Source organism: Motacilla alba, chromosome 12 (genome assembly GCF_015832195.1).
Source record: "Motacilla alba alba isolate MOTALB_02 chromosome 12, Motacilla_alba_V1.0_pri, whole genome shotgun sequence".
NCBI lineage: Eukaryota > Metazoa > Chordata > Aves > Passeriformes > Motacillidae > Motacilla > Motacilla alba.
Window position 1 is genome coordinate 11,985,274 of NC_052027.1, and position 27,364 is coordinate 12,012,637.

General features: G+C 57.5%; 2 protein-coding genes across 8 annotated transcripts in view; both read right to left on the bottom strand.

The window, feature by feature from the left end:
• The window catches only part of CELSR3 (cadherin EGF LAG seven-pass G-type receptor 3), a 31,543-nt gene extending 12,881 nt beyond the window's left edge, over positions 1-18,662 (bottom strand). For 6 of the 7 annotated variants that reach the window (XR_005258399.1, XR_005258400.1, XR_005258401.1 and 3 more), the window contains exons 1-17: positions 15,425-18,662; positions 9,259-9,891; positions 7,465-7,687; positions 6,985-7,100; positions 6,529-6,617; positions 5,957-6,114; positions 5,604-5,767; positions 5,016-5,141; positions 4,673-4,842; positions 4,250-4,435; positions 3,997-4,107; positions 3,582-3,750; positions 3,186-3,327; positions 2,890-3,010; positions 2,396-2,579; positions 2,208-2,309; positions 1,568-1,582 (exon numbers count right to left, since the gene is read on the bottom strand). Coding sequence is in view for 3 of the 7 variants with exons in the window: in XM_038149349.1 (XP_038005277.1) it covers positions 1,568-1,582; positions 2,208-2,309; positions 2,396-2,579; positions 2,890-3,010; positions 3,186-3,327; positions 3,582-3,750; positions 3,997-4,107; positions 4,250-4,435; positions 4,673-4,842; positions 5,016-5,141; positions 5,604-5,767; positions 5,957-6,114; positions 6,529-6,617; positions 6,985-7,100; positions 7,465-7,687; positions 9,259-9,891; positions 15,425-18,554 (5,839 nt within the window). In the remaining 4 variants the exon portion in view is untranslated. The remainder of the gene's footprint in view (positions 1-1,567; positions 1,583-2,207; positions 2,310-2,395; positions 2,580-2,889; positions 3,011-3,185; positions 3,328-3,581; positions 3,751-3,996; positions 4,108-4,249; positions 4,436-4,672; positions 4,843-5,015; positions 5,142-5,603; positions 5,768-5,956; positions 6,115-6,528; positions 6,618-6,984; positions 7,101-7,464; positions 7,688-9,258; positions 9,892-15,424) is intronic. The other variant, XM_038149348.1, reaches the window with a different exon arrangement.
• Positions 18,663-22,124: 3,462 nt separating this feature from the next.
• NCKIPSD (NCK interacting protein with SH3 domain) overlaps positions 22,125-27,364 on the bottom strand; it is a 52,650-nt gene continuing 47,410 nt past the window's right edge. Inside the window, exons 11-13 of the mRNA XM_038149084.1 lie at positions 26,058-26,150; positions 24,380-24,552; positions 22,125-23,775 (exon numbers count right to left, since the gene is read on the bottom strand). Of these exons, the coding sequence (XP_038005012.1) occupies positions 23,572-23,775; positions 24,380-24,552; positions 26,058-26,150 (470 nt within the window). The 3' untranslated portion in view covers positions 22,125-23,571. The remainder of the gene's footprint in view (positions 23,776-24,379; positions 24,553-26,057; positions 26,151-27,364) is intronic.

Genomic DNA, 27,364 nt, shown 5'->3' on the forward strand with positions numbered 1-27,364 from the left:
CTCTGCACCAGCTAATGCCAGAGTGGCACTGACAAGTGATGGGGAGGGCCTCTAACATCTCAGGGCTATCATCCTGCTTCGCACCAGTGCAAACCATTCTACTCCTGGTTTGTGAAACCTCAGCAAGCTGCTGCCATCCCCTCCCTCCAGAAGCTGGGTGCCTATGTGTGTTTTGAGGCAGCATCACGCCAGGTGCCATCACACAGGACTGCAAAAAGGACTGACTTGGCAGGACCCCGGCTGGAAAAACCCAAGGAGACATGACTGTGTCCTTAGGCACATCTGACCACAAGTTATGAAAGCCCAAGCAGCTCTAGGCATCCCCCAGCTGACAGCCTGCAATACCTGCTGAGGTTCTGCACTCTCTACAGGGCAAAGCCACCCCAGGAGCACAACAGCCCTGCTGCTGGGCTGGAAAAACAGCCCCTGAGATGAGCCCCTTCAACCAAGGGGGATGGAGGAGTGGGATGGTGCACCCCAGTGTGGAGGATCCAGCAGTGTGGGTTCAGTATCCAGTGCCAGCCCCCAGTCCCTGGTTGGAGCCCAAGCATTTGTGCACAGCAAGGGAATTTCCAAAACTGAATGGGATGAGATGTTAACCACCATCAAAAATGCCGCTAAAGCCAACACGGAGAAAAGAATTCTCAGCTGGGTGTGTCACCACAAACACTTTGAGCAAGAGAAACCAGGCAACCCCAGTGTCCCCAGCAGGAACTGTGGAGCAGGTCCTCCTGGGGACAGCATCAAGGCACTGGAGCCCACCCAGGTGCCCATGGCTGGGAGAGGGTAGCAGGGGAGGGCAGGGAGAGGAACCTTAGAGCAGACTCCAGTTGCTGCTCAGAAAAGCCCCAGGGACAAGCATACCCCCTTCCACCACCTCCAGCACCTAGCAGTCCTCCCAGCCACTCTTATCCCAGCTGCAGAAGCACAGGGACCAGTGCCACTGCAGCAAGGAGCAGGAAGAACAAGAAGTCTCCATACTGATGGCATTCCCCTTGCACAGAACAGAGATTGACTCAGATGCAGATCTGGGCAGAATCTGACCCCCAGGTCGCTGTGCCTTCCCCAGCTAGCCAGGCAGAAGGAACAGGACCTTGTGCTGTGCCTGCCCCTCAGTTCCTGCTCCCGTCTTACCATCCCCCACTCACAGTTTTCCCTTCTTCCACCCCACGGCCATTCCTCCCTGGCCTCACCACCCACTGTTCACCACCAGCTCCTTCCCCGCCCAGCCTAAGCAAGCGAGTGCCATCCAGGAGAGCCAGCATCCACCCCAGCCAGGGAGCAGAGCACAGACCTGCCCAGAGCCAACACTGCAGGCTAGGCACAGAGGGCGGCAAGGGCTGGGCTGCATGCAGCTGCAGCTGGGCTTGTGCTGGTTAGTGAGCTGGGAGCAGAAACACTGTGTAGGAGCGGTGAGACCAGGCAAAGCATGGGGAAGACCCTCGGCAGCTCCAGAAGCAGTGGGGAAAGCGCAGGGGTGTGCGGGGTGTCAGGCAGGGAGCAGGAAGGGAAAGCCATGTGGTGCAGCCCTTAGAGCACAGGGGGAAGGAGATGGGAACAACCTTACCTGCACCCCTCAAGCCTGTGCACGGAGGGCGAGAGAACCGGGGAGAGAAGCGACAACAGTTAGGAGCCAAACCTGCCTCCTCCGGGGGCGAACGGCTGGGGAAGGACAGGGTTTGTATTGTCCCCTGGGGCTTGCACTGCCCTACACTCCCAGACACCCTGCTGACACCTTTTCTGTCACTGAGGACAGCTTTGCCTCCTCCAGCTCAGGATGCTGACTCCTACCCAACATTCACCTGACAGCACACTGTGCCCCACTTCCCTTGCAGGGCACACAGGGATGGGGCTGGTGGAGCCACAGCAAGGCACTGCAGGTGCCAGGCCTGACCTCAGCCTCGAGCCTGGTGAACCCAAAAAGCAGCAGGAAGAAGATGGAGATGAAGACTGAGGGAACAGCACAGCCCCATGGCTGGGTGATGGGTATTATACCCCATAGCTTTTACCCAACCCCAGTCCTATGGCCAGCATCCTCTGCTCTCTGCTCTTCCCCGGGCTGTGATATTTTCTCTTCCAACTTCCTCCTCCCACACTTCAAGCCCAGCTGAACAGGACTGGGGTAGTGCAAGAACAGAGTGATATTGCCAGGGCTGCTACAGGGCAGCCAGGCTGCCCCCTCCCCTCTCCATCATGTCCCCACTCACCCAAGGAGCCTTTGGGACACAGCACTGCAGCCGAGAAGCCAAACTTGGTCTGGGGCCACCACACACCTGCCTTCAGGCTTTTGGGGCAGCCGTCGTAGAGCACTGTGGAGACACACTGGTCACAGGGCCAGGCCACTGACACCAAGCCCCGTGGCAGCAGCTGCCCACGCTGCCGTGCCCACACTCACCCTCGCAGCCGCTGGGCGTCACCTCAGCAAAGGGGCTGTCACAGCTGTTGCACTGGCGGCCAATGACCCCGGGCCGGCAGTGGCACCGGCCGGTCTCCCTGTCACAGGAGCGCGAGGAGGAGCCCACGGGGTAGCAGTCACAGGGCAGGCAGGTGTCACTGCCTCTGGGGCGGTAGTGGAAGTCCTGGGAGGAGATGGGGACAGTCATCAGAGTGCCCAATAGGACAGCAGCCGAGGGTGGCTGGGGAACCCCTGGAGCCAGAGAAGGTCAAGGCATTCCTAATTTTCAAGCACCCCACTGCCCCCATCGTCACCATGCTGGTCCAGGAAAGCTGTACAGAGGAGCTGAGCAGGGATCCAGCCCAGATACAGGCACACAAAGCAGGACCTGGGCAACTTCCAGGCCTTGTGGGGGGACAAGGAACAGCATCAAGAACAAGCAGGGTTTCAGAGAAGCCATGGTCCAGGTCCCCATTGGCACAGCTGCCCCTCACCTTGCAGTGGCACTGCCCGTTGGTTTTATTGCAGTCGGGGTCAAAGCCTTTGTTCACATCACAGTTACAGGGCCCACAGGTGGGGTTTCCCCACCAGCCCTTTGGACACTGCTGGTCTATCCTAGGGAGAGAAATATCTTTGATATTACAACAACCAAATTCCCCAGGCCTTGTTCTGCCACCAGTCAGCAGCTCCAAGGAGGAAGGTGCCACTGAGGAGCCCCTGGTTACACATCCAGGATGAAAGGCCAGCATGGAGCCAGGCCCCAAGGCCACGGTCCTGCCCTGTGTCTCACCTGTGCTCGCAGTACTGCCCAAAGAAGTTCCCACTGCACTCGCAGACGTAGCCCAGGCGCGAGCCTGGCTTGCGGCGACACACCGACTTGTTCTTGCAGGGGTTGAGGTGACACACATCCACACAGTCCCCTCCATAGTACCCTGAGGGGTGGACAGAGACCACCATGTAAAGCAAACACCTTCTGCCTGAGAGGTGCTGGAGTACCAAGGAGTGAATTCAGGGAGCTCAGGAGTGATTCAGCCCTCCAGAAAAACTGATGAGTGTCTGACAGGGATGTGACTTGCCCAAGGCATGGACAGGAGAGCAGTCACAGGCCAGGAGGGAGTCACAGGGGCAGAGGAGAAGATAAGCAGGCACGAAGAGCAGAGGAGTGGCAGGGTGCTGCAGGTCCTACCTGGCTGGCAGACACAGGAGTAGCTCTGCCACTCATCCTTGCAGACACTGTTGGCTGGGCAGGGGTTGGAGTCGCAGGGGCTCGGTACACTGCAGCCAGCCTCCACCCGCAGGGCATGGCTGGGCTTGGGCAGCACGATCCCGGTGACGCTGTCACCCAGTCGCACACCCTGCAGTGCGGGTGACAAACTCACAGTGAAGCCAGGGCAGACACACTCCAGTTCTCCTGCTTTCCACAGACCCCCAGCAGCATCCTCCCTATTTAATGCTACCCCATGGCACCTCAGAGCCTTGAATGCCCAGAGGGAGAGTGACACCAGCAGGATGGATGCTGGCAGCACTTGCCAGACTTGTGTTTCCAACTCTGCACATAACAGACCTGCTGAAAAGGGAAGGGCTCAGAGCAATGGACTCACCTGTATGCAGCCCCTCAGCCCATTCTGCACCTCGCCAGAGCCCAGGACTCCCCCCACATGCAGGTGTTTCACCTTCAGGCCATGCAGTTCATTTCCCACAACCACCGTGTCCTGCAGAAGGGAGCAACAGGAGGCAATGAGCACCAGCCCTGGCCCAGCTCTCTCAGGGGGTGCAGAGGCACAGCTCTGCCTGCGTGTGCCAAGCATCCCCCACAGCTTCTGTGCTGGTGCCAGGGTCTTAAGCAGCACCTACCTGGTAGAGCCCAAAGTCCAGGGTAAGGGTGATGACGTAGCGCGAGTCTCGCCCGCTGTGGACGTCGCGCAGCTCCAGCTGGAGGTCGTGCCATTTCCCATCACTGAGCTGCAGCTGGTCCAGGAGGAGGCTGGTGCTGCGCCCTGACCCCCTGCTCACCATGAAGGAGAGCAGGCCCCCAGCCAGCTGCAGAAAGGGAACAGCAATGCCACCAGTGAGCAAAGACCTCACCAACCCCGGCTGCTTCCAGCCGACCCTCCATCAAAGCATGGGGAGGGAAACCCATCCCTGCTAAATGCCTCTCCCCTCAACTACCCTCTGCTTGGGATGGAGCCAGCAGGGAGAACAAGGGCCCCATGCTGTCCTGGGGTAGACAGCAGCAGAGGCTGGCCCGTGGTGCTGTGGCTGAGGCTGGGGCCATACCTGGCAGAGCAGGGTGGTGTACTGGCCTGCGTGGGCCTGCAGAAGCACCCCATCCTGCTGGCGTGTCCGAAACGCCAGCCCCAGGTACCACGGCACTGAGATCTTCACATCTGCCTTGAAGTCCCAGGTCAGGACACTGTTGCCCTGAAAATAGTGGGCATGGTGCATGGCTGGAAAGGAAAGAGGAGGTGAGGAGAAGGGAAGGGCACTTCACAGGGAGCACTAGATGCAGGGAGAGCAGAGTTACTTCATCTCACATAGATCCATTACTCTGCTTCCACAGCAACCCCAGCACAGCGTTGCACCCCACCCTGCCCGTGCCCAGCAGTGCCCGCTCACTCACCATGGCGACAGTCCTTGCCCCCAAAGCCAACAGGACAGAGGCAGGAGTAGGTCCCCCAGCTGACAGAGCAGGTGCCACCATTCTTGCAGGGGTTGGAGTCGCAGAATGTGTGCTTGGCATGACAACCTGGAGGTATCAAAGCCACCTGTATCAGCCTCAACCAGCTCACCACCTCCCCCCAGCCCACATGGGAAGGCACCACTGCCTGCTGGCCCTCCCCAGGCTGTCAGAGGGGCCAGCCCTGCTGCTCAGTGTCTCCACACAGACCCTGCCTGCACAGGGATAAGGGTTAAGGCTGTTGGTGCTCCTTATGCCAGAACAAAGATATTGTAGAGCTGGACTGATGATCTAGCATCTCCCAGGTCAACCAGCTCAACGGGCTCTGCACTTGGGATCAGGGGACATATCCAGAACGTTAGCTGAGGTGGGCATTGGATCATTTAGGGGGACCTGAAGGTCTTGTTCTCCAGTGAGAATCTGCTCAACTCCAGCTGTGGTGCCAAGATGCTGTTACAGCCCAGCAGCCTGCTGTGTGAGAAGCAGAATCCATTCTCTGGGCAGGGCTGGCAGGAGCACAGGCACTGGTACCTGCAGCAGTTCCGTTGTTGGCAATGTAGGAGGCCAGGTCGATGCGCTTGCTGTCGATGTAGAGGTCTCTCATACATCCCACAAAGTCCCGGTGAGTGATGGGGAAGTTTTCTGGCAGGTTGGGGACCCCTCCAAGGAGCAAGGGACCTGTGAGGTCCAAGGACCTGAAGAATCAGAAGCCCAGGGCTCTAAGAGGTACAGTGACCTCACACTGGCCCAGCCAGCTCCCCAGTGCACAGGGCTGGGAAGCAGACCTCCTCAGGGACAGGCACACACAGCCAAGGTCCAGGACGTGAAGGCCTGGCTCCACAGGGGACCACCTCTCCCCACCACAGCAGCTGCAAGGAACTCACTTTTTCGAGCTGGTCTGCACACCTTCTGCAGCACAGGAGTAGTTTCCAATCTCGCTGCCAAACTGCAGGGCCACTGAAGCATCACATTCATCTATTGTCAAGATGGCCACCTTGTCCTTGGAGGGGCCCTGCACCACCCCCAGGGTGCTGACCTTGGGCTGAAAGCAAATGAAGGGTGTCAGCAGCACACGTGCCCCAGACCCAAGCACCCAAGGGTTCACACAACAGCAAGGAAAGGCCTGAGCAGCCCAGGCTCAGCTGTGCTCCTGGAGGTGCGGGCAATGCAGGATGGAAACCTCCAGCTGAGCTCAGCAAGCAGCACCAGAGAGGGACATGGGCAAGGACAATGCATGCAGCACATCCCTGCAGCCTCCAAGTGAGGTCCTGAGTGTCAATCTGTCCCTGCACCCAGCTGTCTGCTCCATTGCATCCATCCCTAAGGGCTGACAACCGGCTCTACCTTCTCTCCAGAGCCCCTGCCATGGGACAGAGGCAGAGAACAGGAGAGCCAGAGCTGCTCACTTGTGGGGAGAGAGAGCCATGAGGGTTGGGGACAGCTGGGGCACACATACCTTGTTATAGTAGCGGAGCTGCAGCGTGTGCCACTGCCCATCACTCACACCCCCCGGCAGGTAGGGGCTCACTACTGTGCTGGACTCTCCTGAGGAGACAGGGATGATGGCAGGCTGAGGGAAGCCAGGCAGCCTTCAGATGTTCCACCCTTCCTGAGGCACCAAACCCCCTGTGCTGCTGATGGACTTGTGAAGCTCACAGTGACACAACAGGACAGAACAGCAGCAGAGAGACCAAAAGGGTTTGTCCTGGTTTGTGCTCACAAACCACACTCCTAAGCCCAGGGAAGAGTCCTGATACACACAACTCATCTCCTGTGCTATCCATTGATGCTCACCAATCCCTCCTAACCCTGCTTCCCTTAGCACAGGTTCCATCCAGGGCAGCACTCTTCCCACCCGGCCTTCTCCCAGCTCCCATGACACAAATCCCACAACAGGCAGGGCCAAGAGTACCTGTGGAGTATTTCAGCTGGACCTGCCCCTGGATGATCTCCACTGCCAGGAAGTCGTGCCTCTCATTCAAACGCCCATTGTAGAGCAGGAGGCCGCCGGGCTCCACAGTGCTGAACCTGGGACAGGGTAGGAAGGAGGGCAGGGTGTGTGCCAGGAGCACGTGGAGACCCCCCCTCTCCCATGGCATGCACCAGCATCCCAGCACAGGGACACTAAGACCTGAGCATGGGGGCCTGGCATGGAGGGAGCAGCAAAGGGCAGCAGCACTGCAGGAAGGCATGAGCTGATGCCAGTGCAGATTCAGAGCCCTTTGGCCAAAGGTGCCAGGCCAGCCCCACGGGGATGCAAGCCAGTAGCACAGGGGTGTGGAGAGCATCAGGCAGCTCCTGGACTGGCCCAGCGTGCCGTGCACAAGAGCCACCAGAGCACGGCAGGTGAGCCAAGGATGCTGGTGCACAGTGGAGGAGAGAGAGAACTCACGAGAGGGCAAGGGTGAGGTGGAAACGCTGGCGCAGGCCCCGGAACATGATGAAGGATCGCGGCGGGAAGGAGCGCGTGGACACCTCGCAGAAGGGCGTCTCAAAGCCGCCCGCCGGGCACTGGCAGCGGAAGCCGCCGTCGGCGCCGTCGGTGCAGGTGCCGCCGTTGCGGCACACGCCGGGCACGCACCGCCCCGCGCGGCTGTCCACTTCACAGTTCTCGCCTGCGGGAGCAAGGCCACAGGCTTGGCACGCGGACACAGCAGCCACCCGCGTGCTCCTGGTCTTGGGAATGCAGAGTTCAGCCTGGATTCGGGACAGGGCAGCTGAGGGAAAGGAGTCTGTGGAGCAGCTGGGGGCCGGTGAAGGATATGACAGCCCAAGTGTTACCCAGGCGCTCCCCACAGCAGCCAGTGAGCTGGCCACCACTGCCAGCCCAGCACGAGCCACTGGGCTGGATGTGATGCCAGGTGTGGCTGAAGGGATAACTTTGGATCCAGTACAGCACGGAAATGCGACAGGAGGGCACCGGCCACAGCTGGGCTGCACAGTCCTAAGAATGGAGAAGCAAGCCAGGGAAGTCCTGGTAATGCTGAGAGTGCCTCCTTGGGCCCTGCCACCACACAAACCCAGGACGGGCATCTCAGTCCTGTCTCTGGGGTGTGGCGACAGCCCAGTGCCACCCAGCTCCTGTCAGTAGCTATAGGAGTATCACCCATGGCACTGGGAGCTTCCAAACACTCCATGCAAGTGGGAACCACGTGGAGAACAACAAACACCCTGTCACCTTGCTGGCATGGGTAACAGGGATGCCCCACGCCAGCTCAACAGTGCAGTGCAGGGCATCTGTCAGCCCCTTTTCCTGTGCTCTTCCCACAGAACCCAGGGAAGCACTCAGCTGAAGTCCTACGCCCTAGGCCCTGCTCCCATTACTCGCTCTGTGATACACAAGGAGGATGAGGAGACAGCATGAAGTGACAGGCAAATGAGCTCATTAACCCTTCTGCTAATGGCTGTTCACGCTTCAAATGCCGGAGGTTAATTACCACTGACTCTGCTTATCTCACCAGGAGCCACCTACAGAAGAGCTCCAGGCAGCCATCTGCTGCCATGCTCCCTCCTGACAGCGAGAGCAAGGCAGGGGATCCCTCCTCAGTAGCCAGAGGCCACCTCCCCTCATCCTCCAGTTGCCAGCTCTCCACAGCCTGTTGGGAACTTGTGGCAACCAGACACTGGCTGGACTGTGAATTCCCCTGCCAGCCCCCCAGCTAGGACCAGATCTGCCTGGATCAGATCCTGCCTGGTGGGGCACCGAGGCCCAGCCTCCCCTTCTGTTCTGGGTGGGCTGCAGCTCAACCACTGCACATGGGGCCAGTGTGGCTCCACACCTCTGCCAGACCAGCTGAAGACTGGCACAGGCTGACACCAGCAGACAGACTCCAATGGCCCCAGAGCCCATCACCCTCCTAGCATGGGGACCAGCCAAGAAACCTCCTGTGCCCCAGGCTAGCCTAGTCTAGCTTAGTCCTGCTGCTCTGTGAGAAGGGGTGGAAAGTGATGGCCAGGGTCCCCAGGAGTCCTCCATGCCAACTCCCTACAAGACAGATTTCTATGGCAACCTCAGCCCTGCACACGCAGCACCATGGAAACACAGAGCTAGGAGCAGAGCTGGACCTCTGCAGGCACAGAGAGGCTCCGACACCCACCGCCCTGGTGGGAAGAGCGCCTGCCATGGTGACAGCAGTGCCAAGGGACGCTGCCACCCCTGCCCCAGGGCCCCAGCCCCAGCACTCACCGCTGAAGTGCTGGCGGCAGACGCAGGTGTATCCGCCCTCCTTGCGCGTGCAGATGCCCCCGTTCAGGCAGGGGTTGGAGTAGCACAGGTTGATCTCCGTTTCGCAGTAGTCCCCGGTGAAGCCCTGGGGGCAGCGGCACCGCAGGCCGGCGATGGGGTGGATGGGCCGAAAGAGGGTGGAGTGGGAGGCGATGAAGGGGGCGGAGCTGTCAAACTTGAGGACGGAGATGCACTTCATGTAGTTCTGGCAGGGCTCCCGCAGGCACACGTTGTCGTCGAAGGGCAGCACCTCCAGCATGGAGGTGCCTGTCAGCACCATGCGCTTCATGTACAGCTGCTCCTGCAGCTCCTCCGAGCTGAAGTAGCGCCGGCCCCACGGCGCCAGGGCCGAGAAGCTGACGTTGAGTACCGTGCCACCCACGTCCGTGTCATTCTGGATGTTGAAGATGAAGATGTCCTCCTTGGGCGTCGCAAGCACGGTGGCCACTCCTTCCAGAAAGGTGGAAAGCAGCGGGGAGAGGAACCGCTCCTGCCACATGTTCTCAAGGCGCACCGTGATGCTGTTGGCCAGCATGTCCTCCGTGATGATGATGACGCGCAGGACGCACTGAGCCGTCACGCTGTGGATCCCGTCTGCCAGAGGGAACAGGAACACGCTGCAGGTCTCTGCCTGCTGCTTGGAGACCCCCTCCCTCCCAGCCCAGGACAGAGCCCTGCACCCCAGTGTGGCCCCCAACAGGTCTGACTCCTTGGTAAGGAAGCCTGGAGGCACAGCCACAGAGGCTAGCAGGGGGCCACCTGGGACGGAGCGGGAGTGGCCGGTGTGGCTGCATCTTCTCCCCCCCATAAGGCTCTCCACTGGAAGAACTCTCAGGTTTTCTCCTTGTCCTGGATCTCGGCAGCAAACTGAGCTCTGAGGAACAAAGGTGCTCAGGAACAGAAGGAAGTCCCAGCAGGAAGTTTGGCAAACACAGGAGCTGATGCCAGGGCCTGGGGTGTTTTGCTTCCCTGCTGGGCCCTGTTTGCCTTCCCCATGCTGCCTTTTCCTGTGCTCTTCTCCTGCCATTTCCTTCCTCTCTCCTCCAGGCTCTCCCAAGCTTTTGTGCTGGTCTCCCTGCTTCCCCCCTTCTCACCATCTGCTCTGCATCTCTTCCTCTCTCAGCCCATCTCTGGTTTGTTTAATTCTCTTTAATCTCTATTTTCCTTGGAAACAAACTCCTATCCTTTGGGATCGCGCACCACATGAGCGATCTCCCAGGCGGGAGCAGAGGAGCGAGCAGGGATACTCGGAAGGTGCCTGCTCTCTCAGCACCTTGGCCAGCAGCAGCAGCAGCAGCTCCCCCGCCGCACATCGGGGGCACTCCCGGCCAGCGGCTCAGGCTGCAGGGGCACCACAGCACAGCCCAAACGGGCAGTGGTGCAGCTTCCATCCTGGCAGGTCTGTGATCATGGGCCCCTGCCCCACCCCACCTACCCAGTTCCCAAGGACCCAGTGGATCCTGGTACCCCAGGATACCCCAGACACCTCTGACAGCAGCTCTGGCTGGGCCACCAGCTGGGAGAAGCCTGTCTGCTGACCCCCAGGAGAATGCCTCCTATCACCTGGTGCCCTCCTTCTGGGCCTCCAGCACAGGCTCCAGCAGGCAGACCCAGACTTCAGCATGGCAAGGCAAGACTCTGCCAACCTTGGTGGCCCCAGACATGTTTGATGGGGCTCATCAAGAACCTCACTGCTCTTGAAATGAAGCAATCCATCTTCCAGCCCATTGCCAGCACCCCAACGCTGATGCCCCATGGGCATTAGCAGCACACAGCTGTCACCTGTTGTTCCCATCTACCACCCCACATTCACCTGAGAGCCTTAAACCCCCACATTTCCTTGGAAAACTGGCTCTCCATCATCATATCAACACAACAGTTCCATTAGCACATCTCAACAGTGACTCTCATGACTAATCCTGGATCCCAAGCCTTGCTGTAACCTCCCCTATGTGCTTCACCTCCTCCAACCCAGTGCAAGGAGGAGCAGCAGGAGTCCTGGCACCCCGGTCAGCCCCATCCCTGATGAGGATCAGGTGTGCACATGCCAGCTGCTCGTCCCTCATCCGCCCCAGCTCCAAGCCTCACATACAAAGCTGCCTTTACTGTTCCTCTCTTCCCCTGGCTGCTGTGCTGCAAAGCCTTTTGATTTCCCTCAGCCCTGTTTGAAGTTTGCAGTGCAGGAGGATTTACAAACTGAAACATCTCTCTTTCTTTCACTTCTCTCTGCTCTTCAGAAGGTGAAAGCTTTCTAGTGACCCTGCAAATTCCTGCATGAGCAGCAGCCTGCACGCCAGGACTGGTGCTCTGGAGATAAGGCTGGCTCCAGGCTGGGGCAGCAGCATGCCAGTGTAGTCACCCAGCAGCTAATCTCCTGGAGGAAAGGGGGGCTGCTGCTCTCTGAAGTCAAACTGCTCCCACCCCTATGGAAGCAAGGTGAGAAAGCATCCCTCTGTGTGACACCCTGCCCGCTCTGGCACAGAGGGCAGCATGAGCAGCAGCAACAAAATAGCTCCATTCAGCATCTGGTTGGACATGCCATGGTATCTAGATCTGTGTGGGCTCAGGGCAAGGAACTGGCATCATCACCTCCATTCCCCAAGGCACATTCTCTCTGCAAGAGGCTCATGGGGTACTGAGACCACCCAGACCCTGGGAGGCAGGAGTGAGAGGAAAGCCACGAGTCACACTTGACATAAAATGCTCCCCAAGCCACCACCAGCCTGGCAGCTCTCCCTGAGGAACAACCTGGTGAGACAGTATCCAGGATGCCATCACTTTGACACCAGATCCCTTCTCCACACAGCTGGGTCGTGTCCCAGCTCCCTCCCCTCTCCTCTGCCTTTGTCCCCTGCTCTCAGCTGGGGGAGAGCTCCCTCCCCTGTCCTCTCCAGCTCCCAGCTCACCCAGAAGCAGCCACAAGGCCTGGGGACAGCTCTTGCTCTCCCCAGGGGCTGCTCAGTGCCCAGCAGATATCTGCCTGATTTATGGCTGCTATTAAACCTTGGCTCACACGATGCTGAGGGCATCCTGAGGCAGGCTGGAGGCCAGTAATGCTCCACAGGAGCAAGGAGCCTGTGCCTGGGGAAGAAAGTGAGTTGGAGGGTACCTGATGCCTTTGGCATCGCCCATCCCACCTCAGGAAAGCCAAGCATCCCTTTCCCAGTTCCCCAGAGCAATCTGGAGCCAGGCCTGGCCCCACAGCCCCCTCAGTAAGCCCCCCTCTAACACTGTCCCACCTCAGCATCACACCCAAGGCTGCCTCCCCCCTCCAAGCAGAGGGAAGCAGATGGTTAAGAGAATGACCCGCTGCAAACGGGGAAAGAAAAAAAAATAAAGCTACCAGAAGAAAGCCCAAAGCTGGCTGGAGGCGCTGACCCCCCATGGGAGGCATTTTAATCACGAATGCTCAGCCTTTCTGATTAAATCCTGTGGCTGGAGAGCTGGTGCCTGGTGAATATTCATGCAGCAGAGTGAGGAGTCCTAGAAACACAGCTACAGGGAATGGAGCAAGGAAAAGGGACAAGGGGCTCTAACCCTTGTGCTGGACAGCACTGAGCCATTGTGTTTGCAATTCCAAGACTGACAATTACCAGCCTCAAAAGCAACAAACCTAAAGAGGAGCTGCATGTCCTCTTCTGCTGAGTGGTAGCAACAGTGTCCAAGAGAGCAAAAGCCACTATTCTGACTGCAATGGCCACCCCAGAGGTGCACCTAAGGGTGCTCTGGGGACAGACAGGGTGACTTTCATGTTTGCTTTCATGTTTACTGTTCTTCACCTTTCAAGGTGAGGAACAGTAAAACACTTCCAGACAGAGGAGCCAGGAAAAGAGCCGGGTATCAGTATAGTGAACATTCCTCACTGCTGCTGAAGGGCTTTAGCAGACCTCTCAACATTTTGATAATATTTTACCAGTTAAGAGATCTTGAAAGTAAATCAGGCTCCCATCACCCAGCACAGAAGATGAATGCCATTCTCCTGCAGCTGAGCCTCCACATTTAACACCAAGCCCAGAGAAACCAGTCTGACACGGTTTGAAGTCAACATGATGTCAGTCTCTCACACTGCCCCGATTTCACAGTGCTGCTGGCTATGGACAGCCCCTCCATGCCACTGTCCTGCATCCTCAGCAGCCAAGAGCAGATTTTGGCAGCCAGAGGCATCCACATGCCTGTGAGAATCTGAGGTAAGCTTTGAGGCTATCAGCCCCTCTGGAAAGACACTGGTTTTGTGATGGCCCAAGTCCCCTGCCTCCTACACGGGGCTGAGGTAAGAACACACACAGCTCACAGGCAGGCAAAATGGCCCCTTGCCCTGTGTTTTAGGGGGATTCAGCCTCCCTAAAATGTACCATAAAGGCAGGGAAGCCACTTCCTCCTAGGACGCTGACCCTTGGGGCACCCACGTAGCTGCTGCTGCTGTCTCCCAGCAGCAGGAAGGTGCTCTGTCAGGCACAGTGTCTGGGGCAGACAATGCAGCCGGGTCTGAATGTCCTGGCTGCCAGCTCTGCAAACCCACCCTGCTCTGCACACAGCGACAGCATGGGGCCGGCAGAGCTGCCAGCTGGGCGGGGGGCTTCCCACAACAAAGACTGAAAAACCAAACTAGACTTACACCTCCACGGCCAATATAAAAGCCAACAAAAGGCTCATTTCCCAGCATCTCACTTCCCTCACCAGAACAGCTCTTCCCTTTCCATCTTCTCCCCTCCGTGAGCACACCTCTCCCATTCTCCCTTCCCGCTGGAAGATGACGACATTCTAATTGCAAGGGCCCCTTGCCACGAGGCGGCTCGATACAGGACTTCAGGATGTGATTGTCTCCTGCCTTTGTGCAGGGTTAAGTGTGTGAGGAGGCAGGGCTTGCATAAACATACTGGGCAGAAGCTGGAAAGGTCAAAACCACCCCCACCTCCAGCAACGGGCATGTGTTCGCCTGCAGCCGCTCTCGGCCAGCCCTGCGGCTACAATTAGCCCCCACAGAGCCCCAGCCCACTGCCAGGCTGGTGCTGCTCATGCAGAATTGCCTTGAACAGGTCTCCTTTCAAAGCCCTCGCTCCATCTTTTGAAAGAAATCCTCCTCTCACAGAATAAGCCAGACTGAGAGAGCTAAAAGGGAAGGCAGCTGGTAGCCGATGGTCAGGGGAGCATCACAATTTAGAGTACGGCTCCCCAGGCACTCCTGGCAATTCAGTGCTTGGCCCCTCCAGAGAGAGCTCTTGCCCTCCCTCCTGCAGCCGTTCCATGGTTCAGCAATGGACAGATGCCTCCATTTCAGATCATGCTAAGAAAGGCTGGTGGTGAAGGCAAAGATCAGGCTCTGGCAGCTCCAGGTTCAAACCCTGCTTGCCCACGGTCCATCTTTGTCCTGTCCTCAGCTGGGCCAGAGGGCACCCCAACACCCCACAAAGCCACCCCCAGCTACAGCTAGCATCTGCATTCGGATACCCCAACAACAAACACTATGCAAGAGTTCCAGGCACTGCACTCAGGCTTGTCACAGCTGTCCCCTGAACACTAAGCTGGCTGCAGGAAGGTAGTACTGGGCTTTAGAAGCCACCCTGCAAAGCAAGTGTTGGCAGGTGCCACAGCCAGAATCCAGACTGAACTGTTTGCTGCTGGCAGACGGGTGTTTAAGAGGGCTCCTTCTGCGCTGAGCTCAATCCCTCCCTCCTGTGCAGAGCCAGGGAAACACTCAGTCCCGGCAGAGAGAAGGGCCACCTGGGCTTGGGAGCAAGGCAGTGTACCAGCCCCTGGGCCAGCAGCCTGGCCACCCTGGGAACTGCCTCTTTCCTGGGCCAGCACCTCATGGCACACAACACAGTCTGGCTGGCTACAACACCTCCAGAGGTGCCTCACGAGCAGCCAGAAGTGATCTCACAGCTCAGTAACGATGCTTTGTTCTTGCAGACCATTTCCAGCCTCGACCCCTTTACGGAGCGCTGCTCAACAGCCTGCCTCCCGTGCCACCCCTCACACCGCTCCAGTTACTCTCTGACTGGAATGGACCCCCAGCCCCAATCTTGTTACCAGTCCCACCTCCAAGGCACAATGGCCTGCCCCAGAGGGACCTTGCAGAACCCCCCCAAGGTACTGTACCGAAGATTCAATGATTTTCACTCCCTACCTGTGACAGTCACCAGCATGGAGGCCACAAGCGGACGGTTGTTGTCCAGCTTACGGCTCAGCCGCAGCTCCCCGCTCGACTGATTTACAATCAACAAGTGCAGTTCATTTCCCCGCTCAAAGGTGTAGAAGAGGTGGTCAGATGTATCTGGGTCATACGCTGGGACCTTCCCTATGACCCCTGAGGGGAAGGTGTTGGACTTATTGGACACATAGTTATTGAAAAGGATTTGGAAGTTCTTCAGAACAGGGCTGTTGTCATTCTGGTCAATGAGTTTGATGTGGACTGTAGCTCTGCTGACCAGAGGGGCAGAGGTGGCCTGCACTACAATCACATATTCGGATTTTGTCTCATAATCCAAGTCTATCAAGGCTGTGAGCTCCCCAGAAAAGATGTCCATCTGGAATATCTCAGGGATGTTGCCTTCCACAATCTGGTACATGATCTGGGCATTGGGTCCCTCATCCGGGTCAACAGCTGTGATTTGGGCCACCACAGAGCCTACAATGCTGTTCTCCTTAACCAGGACCTCAAACTCTTCAGCAGGAAAGACAGGAGCATTGTCATTCACATCCTGGATGGTGACCTGGATGTGGACAGGAGTTCGCTGAGGAGGGATGCCCCTGTCCACAGCGTAGGCAGTCAGTTCATAGACAGGAACGTTCTCGCGGTCCAGCCTGCGCACGGTGCGAATGATGCCCGAGGTGGGCTCTATGGTGAAGTCTCCATCCCCGTCCTCCCCGTTCTGGAAGGTGTACTGCACTCGCCCGTTGGTATGGGCATCCCGGTCGGTGGCGGAGATCTGGAGCACGCTGGTGAATGGAGGTGCATCCTCAGAGATCACGCCCTGGTAATGAGGGCTGACAAACTGGGGGGCATTGTCATTAACGTCATTCACCATGATTTCAACATACGTGGTGTCTGCCTTCTGGGGGATCCCATTGTCCTTGGCAGTGATAGCCAAGGTATACGTGACCTGGTCCTCATAGTCCAGCTCTGCCTGGAGAGTGATGGCCCCAGAGTCTGGATCAATACGAAACTGAGGGACGTTGTCTTCCAGGTAGTACGTGATGCGGGCGTTCTCCCCCACGTCATCGTCCGTGGCACTGATCACCACCACAGTGCTGCCCACAGGCCGGTCCTCGTTGATGCTCACGGAGTAGTGGGCACTCTGGAACACAGGCCGGTGTGTGTTGGCATCGGTGATGTTGATGTGAACGTGGCAGTTGTCACGCAGGGTGCGATCAGAGGCTGTCACCGTGAGCACATAGCGCCTCTCCTGCTTGTAGTCCAGCGGCAGAGACAGAGTGATGAGCCCCAGCCCACCCTGCGTGCTGATGGAGAAGCGGTTCCGAGTGTTGCCTCCTGTGATCTGGTACGTGATGGCACTGTTCACGTCCCGGTCGACTGCCGTGACGCTGAGGACGCTGGTCCCCACAGCTGCATCCTCGTTCAGGCGGATGAAGTATTCCTTCTGGGTGAACTCAGGGCGGTTGTCGTTGACATCCATGACCGTAATGGTGACGCTGGCCGAGGCGGATAAAGATGGAGAGCCATGGTCATGAGCCTCTACCCCAAAAAAATAGTGCTCGACCGATTCCCGGTCCAAGGGCCCACTGACTGTGATCCAGCCCGTGGCACTGTTCACCACAAAGGGCGTGTCAGCCGAGACCCCTGTCAGTTTGTACTCCAGGCGCGAGTTCTCGCCGTAGTCTGCATCCACGGCCTGGATGTGGATGACAGAGTGGCCAAGGGGAGCATTCTCCAGGACGGAGATTTGAAAAGGGGTGCTGACAAAAATGGGGGCATGGTCATTGATGTCCACCACCTGGATGCTCGCCATGCCAGTGTTGTTAGAAAGAGGAGGACGCCCCGCATCCTGAGCCCGGATCCTCAGGGCGTACTCCCGCTCCACCTCAAAATCCAGGGGGGCCACCACCTGTATTTCCCCAGTGACACTGTCAATGGAGAACTGGCCCCGACTGTTCCCACTGATGATGTTGTAGTGCACCAGCGCGTTGTTGTCCTTGTCCAGGTCCGTGGCGGTGACACGCAGGATCTCGGTGTGGGGCCGTATGTCCTCCCTCACTTGGACAATGTAGCGCTTCTCACTGAACTGAGGGATGTTGTCATTCTCATCAAGGACTGTGATGTAGACCTTGACAGTGGCAGAGCGGGGCCCCGGCTCCCTGCCCTGGTCGTTGGCTTCCACCACCAGGGAGTACTTCTCCATCTTCTCCCTGTCCACCGGCCCGCTGGTGGTGATGAGGCCGGAGCGGGGATCAATCTCGAAGATGTCATAGGCAGCCCGTTCATTGACAAAGCGGTAACGGATGTTGGCATTGGGCAGGGAGTCGACGTCGGTGGCCCGCAGCTGCAGAATGGGGTATCCCTCCTCAACGTTCTCCCGGATGGTCTCCCGGTACTCGCCCTGCTCGAAGACGGGGTCGTGGTCGTTGCGGTCAGCCACAGTGATGGCCACCATGGTGGTGGCGGAGAGCCGCGGTGCCCCGTGGTCAGTGGCCGTCACTCGGAAGTAGTGCAGGTCCATGCTCTCGCGGTCCAGGGCCTGGGTGGTGGAGATGAGCCCGGCCCGCGGGTCGATGCTGAACAGATCCCGCGAGCGGCTGTTCATCAGCGCGTCCATGGAGTACACCAGCCGCCCCGCCTCGCCCCCGTCGGGGTCCTGGGCCGTCACCGCCACCACCGCCGTCCCCGCCGGCTGGTTCTCCGCCACCTCCGCCTGGTAGTTGTACTGGGGGAACAGCGGGTGGCGGTTCGGTGCTGCGCGCCGGCCCCTCCGCCCCGCGGCCGGCGCCGGGACCAAGGGCAGCGGGCGCGGCTGGGCGGCGCGGGGCGCGCAGCGCGGCGGGGACCGGCGGCGCGGCGCCGGGGGCAGCCCCGGGGGCACGGCCGCCGCCCGGCACGGCACGGCGGCGGGACAGCCCCAGCGGGCTGCCGACCCCCAGCCTGCCGGCGGCGGCGGCGCGGCGGCCCCCAGCCCGGAGGGGAACAAAGGGAGCAGCAGGAGCGGTAGCAGCACCAGCGGTAGCGGCGGCGGCGGCGGCTCCCGGCGGCGGCGGCAGCAGGAGCGGCTCGGGGCGGCCACCGGCTCCTCCGCCGCTGCCATGGTGCCTCGGCGGCCGCCGCCCGGCCCGGGCGCACGGCGATGGGCTCGGCGCCGCCCCCGCTCGCGCCGGCGATGGCCGCCCCCTGCCCCGCCGCCGCCGCTGCTGCTGCCGGGGGTGGCGGCGGCTCCTCCCGCAGCCCCAACATGGCTCCCGCCGCCCCGCCCCGCCGCGCCCCCGCCCGCCCCGCGCCGCCATCTTGAGCGCGGGCGGACGGGCCGCGGCGGCCGCTCCGGGCCGGGCGCTCCGGGCGGATCGCGCCGCTCCCGGCCGGCCGCGCCGGGCACTGCGGGGCGGCCGCTGCCGCCACTGGAGCGGCGTGTGCCGCCCGCGAGCAAAACCGCGGCGCAGCGCTGCCGGCCGGGTCTTTGCGACGGGCTGCACCCGCCGGCCCCGGGTGAGGGGCTCCCGGAGCATCCCTGCCAAAGCTGCCGCGGACGCCGGGACACCGTGAACACAACACGCACCTGCCGAGCCCAGCGAGCCGCTGCTGCGGCGCTGCCGGTGCACCAGGTGCCAGAACGGTGCCCGTGCTGTGCCCCCGTGCCCCAGGAGGGGACAGCTGCCCTGCCGCCGACACAAAGGGCGAGGCAGGAAGGTGCCAGCGGTTAGGCAGGAGGCACTGCCGCGCCTCGGCAGCCCCACGGGCCCCTTCCACTCCCCCACGTCCATCACGCAGCACCACGTTGGGCATCTGCACGAGTGGGTTTTACTGTGTGAATGGGGACAGGCTTCCCTGCGTCCCGCTCCTCGGGGCAGTGCAAGTGGTGTCACAGCCCAGCCCCTGGCACCAGCTCCCCACCCATGGGCGCCCAAGTGCGTGGTACGAATTTAGCTATCCTGCTCTGCTTCCCTGACACGGACCCCAGCTGCCAACACTCACACAGGGTGTAGCATCATCACCAGAGGGAAAGTTGCAGATTTTGCTTCCTGCATCCCTGATAAAAAAACAAAACAAAACAAAACAAAAACCAACAACAACCAACCTTATATTTTTCCGAGGAAATTCAGTTTGAGGCCCTTGCATTACGGTGATTCATTAATGCATCATCCTCGTAATTGAGCTGTTGGATTGATTCAATCAACTAATATCTCATCCTAATCGACTGGAGCTCATAACAGGGTTTAGGTCCTCATTAGTGTTTCGCGTGCCATGGTAGAGAGACATCCTTGGCCATGTCCTGCTGAAGGAGAGGGCACGCTGGGGCAAATGCTAGGGAAGAAAGAACCATGCCAGGGAGGAAAATAGAGCAAATCTGGGAGATGGGGGAGTTTAGGATGGGGCAGGGAAGGGCAGGGCATACAATGGGACACACTGTGCCTCCATGCACATCCTAGCTCCAAAGGGGCCATCCCAGCACCTGCAGAAGCCAAGGCCTGGCCACCACAGGGGAAGCCGCAGGGTGGGTGGAGCAGGCAGGGCTTGTCCTTGCCCTATTGCTTGTGCTGACCACGTGCTGTAGGACCATGATGGGAAGTACCAGGCAGACCCTACTTTAGCGGGGCCAGTGCAGCTCAGCATGTGGCACAGAGAAGTTCCCCTGGTGCTTACGCGATGCTCAGGGCTGACACCCAGTGAATGTGGATGTCGAACCCCTGGAGAAGCCAACATGTTAATTTGTGAACTCCGTAGGATGGGTGATGTGCTGTGATTAACTCCTCAACCACCTCATAACACCCCTGGCTTGGGTGGTCCAGCACCAGCACTGACAGGGCTGTGGCCATACCAGCCATGGCATAGTGTGCTTTTGAGGGATTTACGTTCTCCTCTACAGACCCTTAATTATCCACTTGAACCCTCTCACACTGTAGCAGCCCTGGCTCTGCACACAGCTCGCCCAAGAAACCTCATTTAACACAGAGCAGCTCATCACTCACATGCAACAGGAACATGCTGGCTGGATCATACATCACACCTCCTCAAACTGGGGATGTGCCATCAGGAAACCAAATCAGGACAGAGGCAATACTTTTTAAAAGTAATGAAGGCTTTCAAGTTTATTTGTTCTAATTACCCAGCTGACAGCTCAGGGGAGGAGGAGAAAATTATCAGGGTATTACTGGCACAAAATAGTTGTAATTGAATCATTCCAGACAATAAAGCAGAAGCGCAGGTCACAGGCAACGTGTCACTCCCCCCGCGCCAGCCCCCAACACCCCTCAGTGTTGCACCACAATAAAAACACCAATACGAGGAGACACTGCTCTAATTGTGCATTAGTACAGCCAACGATCTAGAGTGTCTCACCTACATGGAGAGCAGATCTGCTGAGCAGGCTGGGGACAGTGAGGTTACATGCTGCAGTTTGATTCCCTGTGATGAGTGAAGGCCTCTCCTGTGCAGCAGGTGCCCCTCTCCAGCTGGACCTCACAGCCAGCTGCCCCCCAGCTCTTCCAGCCCTGAGCTGCAAGAGTGGCAGCAGGGTGCTGGGGCGGAGGGTGTTATGCTGCTGTGCAGCTGGGATAGGGTGAGCAACCCTACGGACTGCGATGGCTCGGGGGTGCCAATGGGAGCCACCAGCTCTGCAGTCTGGGCTCCTGGCAAGCAGAGCCACAGGTCCTGCCACTGCTGGGTTTGCCTGGCACAGCAAAGCCTGTGCTGCGTCACTGAGGGCAAGTGCCAGATGAACATCTCAGCACAGCAGCACGTCACGGGCCAGCAACGAGCCCCAGCAGCACTCGGAAGCAAGCCGAGGTTTGCGCAGGGGCACACACACGTGCTGCACATGTGCACACACAGTGGGGCACAGGAGAGCCACCTTGGGGACACACCAGTGAGCACTGGCAGCCCTCATGTGTCATGACTGACCCAGGTGTGCAAATTGCACACTTCAAGGCCACATGCCTGGGGACTTTGGAGACACAGGCCAAAGAGGCAGGAGCTGGGACAGTCCTGGCCCCGATTCTGCAGGTAGCTGTGTTTGATGCCATCCCCATGTTTGGGGTGGCACAGCTTGCACCTGGCATTTACACCCCTGTCCTGGCAGGGCTGTGCCCAGGGCCTGGCTGGCTCCCTTGGCACAGAGCCAGGAGCAGAGACCAGCTTCCTGCTGCCAACACAGTGCTCTGCCCAGTGCCTGCTGTCCTCCACTGCAGAACCCCTGCCAGCCCAGGCACCCCAGAGCTGCAGGCAGGGCTGAGGTTTGGGAGCACACACGGGCAGCCAAAGCACGATTCATTACACTCAATACAGACCATTAAACCCTTCCTTGCCCGGGCTGGCTGCCGTGGCAGCTCCGCTGGGAGCCAGCTGAGGCTGCTCGTACCTTGTGGGAAGTGAACTGTGAGTCCAGCTCTGCCAAACCCTTAACGTGGAGCAGCGATGCTGGGCAGGCCCCAGGAACGATGGCTGTGCCCCTAGCAAGGGTTGCTGCCCTCCACCCTTCCTTGCCAGCCAGCAACATGGTAGCAAAAGACAAGGCAAGAAGCTGAAAGAGGGAAAACGACTGCATCACCCCCATTTGGAGATCAGCACCCGCTGCTCTGCCTCTGTGGGCAGCAGCACCCAACCACTCCTGATGCTTTGGTGCCCCCACGACAGGGCTGGGTAGGCAGGGCTACACTCACAGAAGTCCAGTTGAAGACATTTTTATTCTTCTGCAGGTTACACTTAGTGTTTAAGAAAATACAGGATCCCTTTTGACATTCATACATTTTTACAGGGAAAAAATAGGTTTCTCTACTAGGGTGGTTATTAAGCTTGGGCATTCCCAGGCTGACTTCCTTGCCCCCGTTGGCTGCCAGGCCAACACCCTCTGTTCTCAAAGCATCACTGCCCCAGTGGCCAGTCCAGGCCTGCAGAGCTTGTGTGATCCCCTCAAGCTACCAAAACAAAACAAAAAATTAAAGTAAGTACAGTGCCCAGTATTTCCAGTTTCACAGCTCCTACACTGGCTACTGCAAAAGAAGACCTGGAGACAGGGAGTGACCACACTGTGCACACAAATATCTAAGAGACCCACGTTAGTGTGTGTGACTGTCGGGACCAGGGAAGCAGGTTAATCCCATTTGCTAGAAACCTAGAGGAAATAAAAAGAAGGGTTCCCCACAATTAGCGTAGTCACAAACAGCTGCTGGACACCAGGCTCACGCTGCCTCTGAGCGCTGCCATGGGGACAGGGAGGGCAGCGAGGCAGAGCTACTACAAAGCTCAAGGCAAGAAATGCACGCGCTTCACGAACAGAGCGCGCCTGCCCGAGGGCAGCCCCTCTGCTCGAGGCAATGCTGCAACAGAGCTGCCGAGTGGCAGCCTCACTTGGCAGGACACGTCTTTGTGCTGCGTCCAGCCAAGGGCTTCCTAAGGGCAGTGTCATCCACGTGGCTCTTACTTCTAGGCTGCCACACTGTGCAAGAAATTCAGATTTAAACATCACTATAGAAAGCAGATTGAAAAGCAGCTGCTGGGGTAAGACCTCCATGACCCAAGGTGGGCTGCTGCCCAGAGGCGAAGCTGAAGGCTAGGAGGGAGTGAAAGGCTCACTAGACGAGGCGTTAAGACAGCGAGCAGCTACTTTCCCTTGTCAGGGCTGCAGCACATTGGCACTAGCAGCAGGAAACAAAACAGATGTTACAAAAGCTTCTTCCAAGCACCAGCGGACTCCACTTGGTCACTGCAGGGAGAGAGACGCACATGGAAAAGAAGTGATACTCTAAGGCAAAGGCCTTTCTCTTCAGGACCTCGGGACACCAGTGCAGCTAAACATCCCCCCGTGCTGGCTGCTAAGCCCCCACAAGCTCTTTGCCCTTCCCACTAACACCAGCTGCCCAAATAGCTCCTGCCGAGTCTTGCAGGCAAACCACGCGCCGGTGCCCACCCTGCTCCGCCTGCCCCGGGCACCAGGCCCGGGCATCCCTCTCTGCCACTGGCGCTTCCACAGGGCCGGCGAACGCTGTCCCAACCTTAGGCCTCACACAGAGGGATATAAGGTATGAGCTGTACTGGGAGGGAATGGGGAGAAAGTGTCAACAAAAGACATAGTCGATCCAAGTGGTTCAAACTCCAGTCCAAGCTGAGGAGCATTAGCTGGTACCAGAAGAGATTTCTGGGAACTCCTTATAAATCTCCAAGATGATCAGTTTCTCCATCTGGCACTGCTGGTCCTCCTCCTCCTCGCCCAGGATGCGCTGCAGGATGCCCTGCAGGTCAGCGAGGCGGTGCTGGTGCTGCAGATAGGGCGTGGAGCGGATGATGGCATGCATCAGGGACAGATACTCCATCCTCAGCTGCCAAGTGCGAGGGGAGACAAAACACAGAGCACAGTGAAAGATTTGAAGTGAGATAAACAAGCATGCCAGCCTCCATTACAGCATGAGCACAGGAACAGCTGCTTGCTGCTGCACCATCAACCAGGGCACCACTCCAGAGGCACCTGCTTTTCCTTAAGTTTCATTAGTAACTATGGAAAACTCTGCTTTTCCATAGTTACTATGGAAAGTAACTAGCAACAGTGTAGTAACTAACAGGAGTGCTGCTCCTCCCCTGCCCTTGAACACATGCACATCCCCCACCTCTCGCAACAGCAAACAAAAGAGATTCCTCCTACTACTACTCACAGAGGGTCTCTCTTCCCAAAGGTCCCTGGTCAGAAGTGTGCAGACCACCAGAAGCCTGGCAGATCTTTCTTCAGCTATGCTGGTGTATGGCTATGCAGGATAAATCCTCCCTTCCTCCTCAGCTCCCAAGGTTGGTTTAAGCACCCAGAAATGTTGTGCCTGCCCCAGAACTTCACTCTTGCCTGCACCAGCAGGTCCCATGAGGGGCCAGGAAAAACACCATTGCTTTGGGACTGTGCTCCCTTCCCCAGTGCCTATGGATTACTGTGAGCACCTTGTCTCCAGGGGAGAGATCCGCAATCTGCCGCACCAGGATGTCTATCAGGACCATCATGTCTGTGTGATAGAAGATGCTGGCTGTATCCTTGCTGGCAAAGATGTCCTGCAGAAACTTCAGCACTGAGTGTGGTGGCTGAGGCTGATGCTTGAAGATGCAAACTGGATCATCTGGGGGAGGCAGAGACACTGTGCTGAGCCACCCGCTCCCCGTTGCCCCTCTGCTCCATCTTCAGTGCACTTGCCTTCATTAGACCCTTTAGGGAGGAGGCTGCCCTGCCCCCGGCCAGCTCCCTGCCCATGGACAGCTTTGGTGCTCAAAGATGTGTAATCTTTGGGATGGCAGCTCTGCAGGCTACCAAGATGAGAGCAAACTCATTATGATGAGCATTAATCACTGCTTATGTTTCTCTGACCATCCCAGGTCCCAAGAGCACATTAGCACATCGCCTCTCAGCATCTCCTGGTTTTGCTCAACAGGTATCACTCATTTTCTCCCTGGTTTATTAAGAGGGGTCCAATAACCCCTCTGAAAAGCCCATCAGAGCCTGTACCAAAAACAAGCTTTCACCAGAGATCAGGCTAGTACTGTTCCAGAAGCGAGAAAAGAAACACTGCCACGTTGAAATGAGCCACCACATCCTGTTCTCTTGCAAAACACATCCCTGCAGACTCCAAGAGGGGCTCTGGGCCATGGCAGCTCCTCCAGCAGTTGTCAGGAAGGTGGGAAAACAGAAGCATCTTCATTAGCTTGTGCCCCCCCCCCCCCCTTCTTCTCCCAGCTCCTCACTGTAAGGTGATCTCTGCAGGGAATCTGGCAGGGAAAGAGCTAAACAAAGGCTTTGGGAGGAGGCCAGACAGAAGAGCACTGAGGTGCCTGCTGCCCTCAAGCTGATATAGTGTGGAGACAGTGATTTGCAGCCCCAAAGAGAACTAAAGATGAGCTGCATGCATCACAGGATGGGTTATTTCCAGCAGCTCAACAAAATGAGTTCTCTCAGGCAGCAAAGCTCCTGTGCTCCAGAAGGTATTAGCAAGCACAATAGTGGCCTGCAGCACAGGCTGAAAGACCTGGCACCACTCTTCCTGCAGAGATCTCCAGCGTTCCAGCAATCTGCTCTGCAACAGCTCTACAAGTACACTGGATTTCACTCCATGCCTGAAGCAGACACAAGGCTAACTAACCCTCTGCTGGCAATTCAGAAATGGAAAGTTCCACTCTAAGCAGTGTTTCTGAAGACAAAAGCTCCCTCTGCATCTGTCCCCCAGGGCAGATGTTTGCCAGCACAGGCAGAGGTTTCTACACCAGCACACACTGAGTCCTCTGCCTGTCCAAGGACAGAAGTGGCCCAGGACCAGCTTTCCTCCCAGACAAGAGCCTGCCCATGGCAGCTGGTCCATGCTCTGAGATGGAGCTGATCTGACCCAGAAGTATGGAAATGGCAGCCATTCCTCTGTCCCTAGATGCTATCAGCCATTACTTTATTCCTTGTGCAGCTCCATGCTCAGCAATGCAGACTGTCACCCTCACAAACTCAGCAGGAACACAGCCTGAGCTGAGAGCTCCTCAGCTACCTGCAGCCCTGACACCCTACCCTGCAATGAGCATGGCCCTGTCTCCCCAAGCATCTTTGTGCACCCCCTGCCAGGCATGCAGCAGTGCCACACACACTCACCTCCTCTGTTCAGCAGCAGCAGCAGCTTCTCTGTGAAAGTCTTCACGTTGGAGTGCTTGCTTATTGTAGTCATGATCACACTGTGCTCTGGAACTAAGGAAGAAACCTGTTCAGCATCTCCCTTTGTCTCCTGAAGACCGTGGTGATAAAAACACACAATGGGTGGTCCCTATTTCACATCAGTGCTCCGGGGTGCTTTGGGGAACCATGGTCTATCAGGGCTACAAAAAGTTTCAGGCCACAGAGTGGGTGGGCAGGGAAAGAGAAGGTGAAATAAATCTGGAAACAGCCCATGAAACACTCACAACTTGGTGCTTTCTCCATATATCTGACTCATGTGTGGGTTCCCACCTTGCCAGGCAAACACTGGGAAAATACCTTGCAAAGGCTTTATGTTGTCAATCACTACCTCTGCTCACAACCCTCTGCAGCCAAGGGCTCCATTCTTTGGTGCCTTCTTCCTTCCTACCAGCACTACCCTTCTGGAACTTAAGAGTCTTACGAGTTCTCTTAAGAAGGGTCCCAGGAGAGAGAAGTTTTTCCCAGCACTCAGCACTGTGCTGTGCAAGGGTACAGGCTAAAGACTTCTAGGAATTGTCCCCTTGCCTGGTCTGGGAGTGATGTGCTGTAAAATACATTTACCTAGCAGAGCTTGTGTGAGTGTGTGTGTGAGTGTGCACACTCAATCACATAAAAGCTCAGTGTGGCTATTTCCGTGGCCTGTAATATTTCACAGGCTGCAAAGTGTTTCAGGATCTTGAAGGGCATCAATATAATATCCATTTAGGAGGGTTTTTGAACTAATGCTGCACCACTGAACTGCATGATAGACAAATCTTGCAGACATAGGGATAAAAAATTCAATCCACCAATAAGCAATGTGAACATCCTTTAACGTGTTCTTAGCATCAGAGAACAAGTCACTGCTCTCAGCTATGCCCCAGGTGGGCAGTAATCCCCAGAAACACACTGCCTGTCATGCATTACTGCCTAATTACAGTAGCCAGCAAGGATATGGGTAACTGTGGGAAGGGGTAATGAATGAAAGCAGCAAAGATACGCTTAATCAGTTTCTGTGCACTCAACTTTCACGGGAAATTAGAAACTTTTGCCTCAATTTTAATGACACACAACCCAAAATAACAGGTAAATTACTGGACATATCATTGCTGCTTTATCCTCCCCTCTCTTCAAAAAAAATCAAGGATAATATAATGAAGTAGACCAAGGGTAAATAATTAAAGACAATTGGAGTAACAGGAGACTGGGTTAAGGAATGGCCTCTCTTAGCAGGACCTGGAACTACT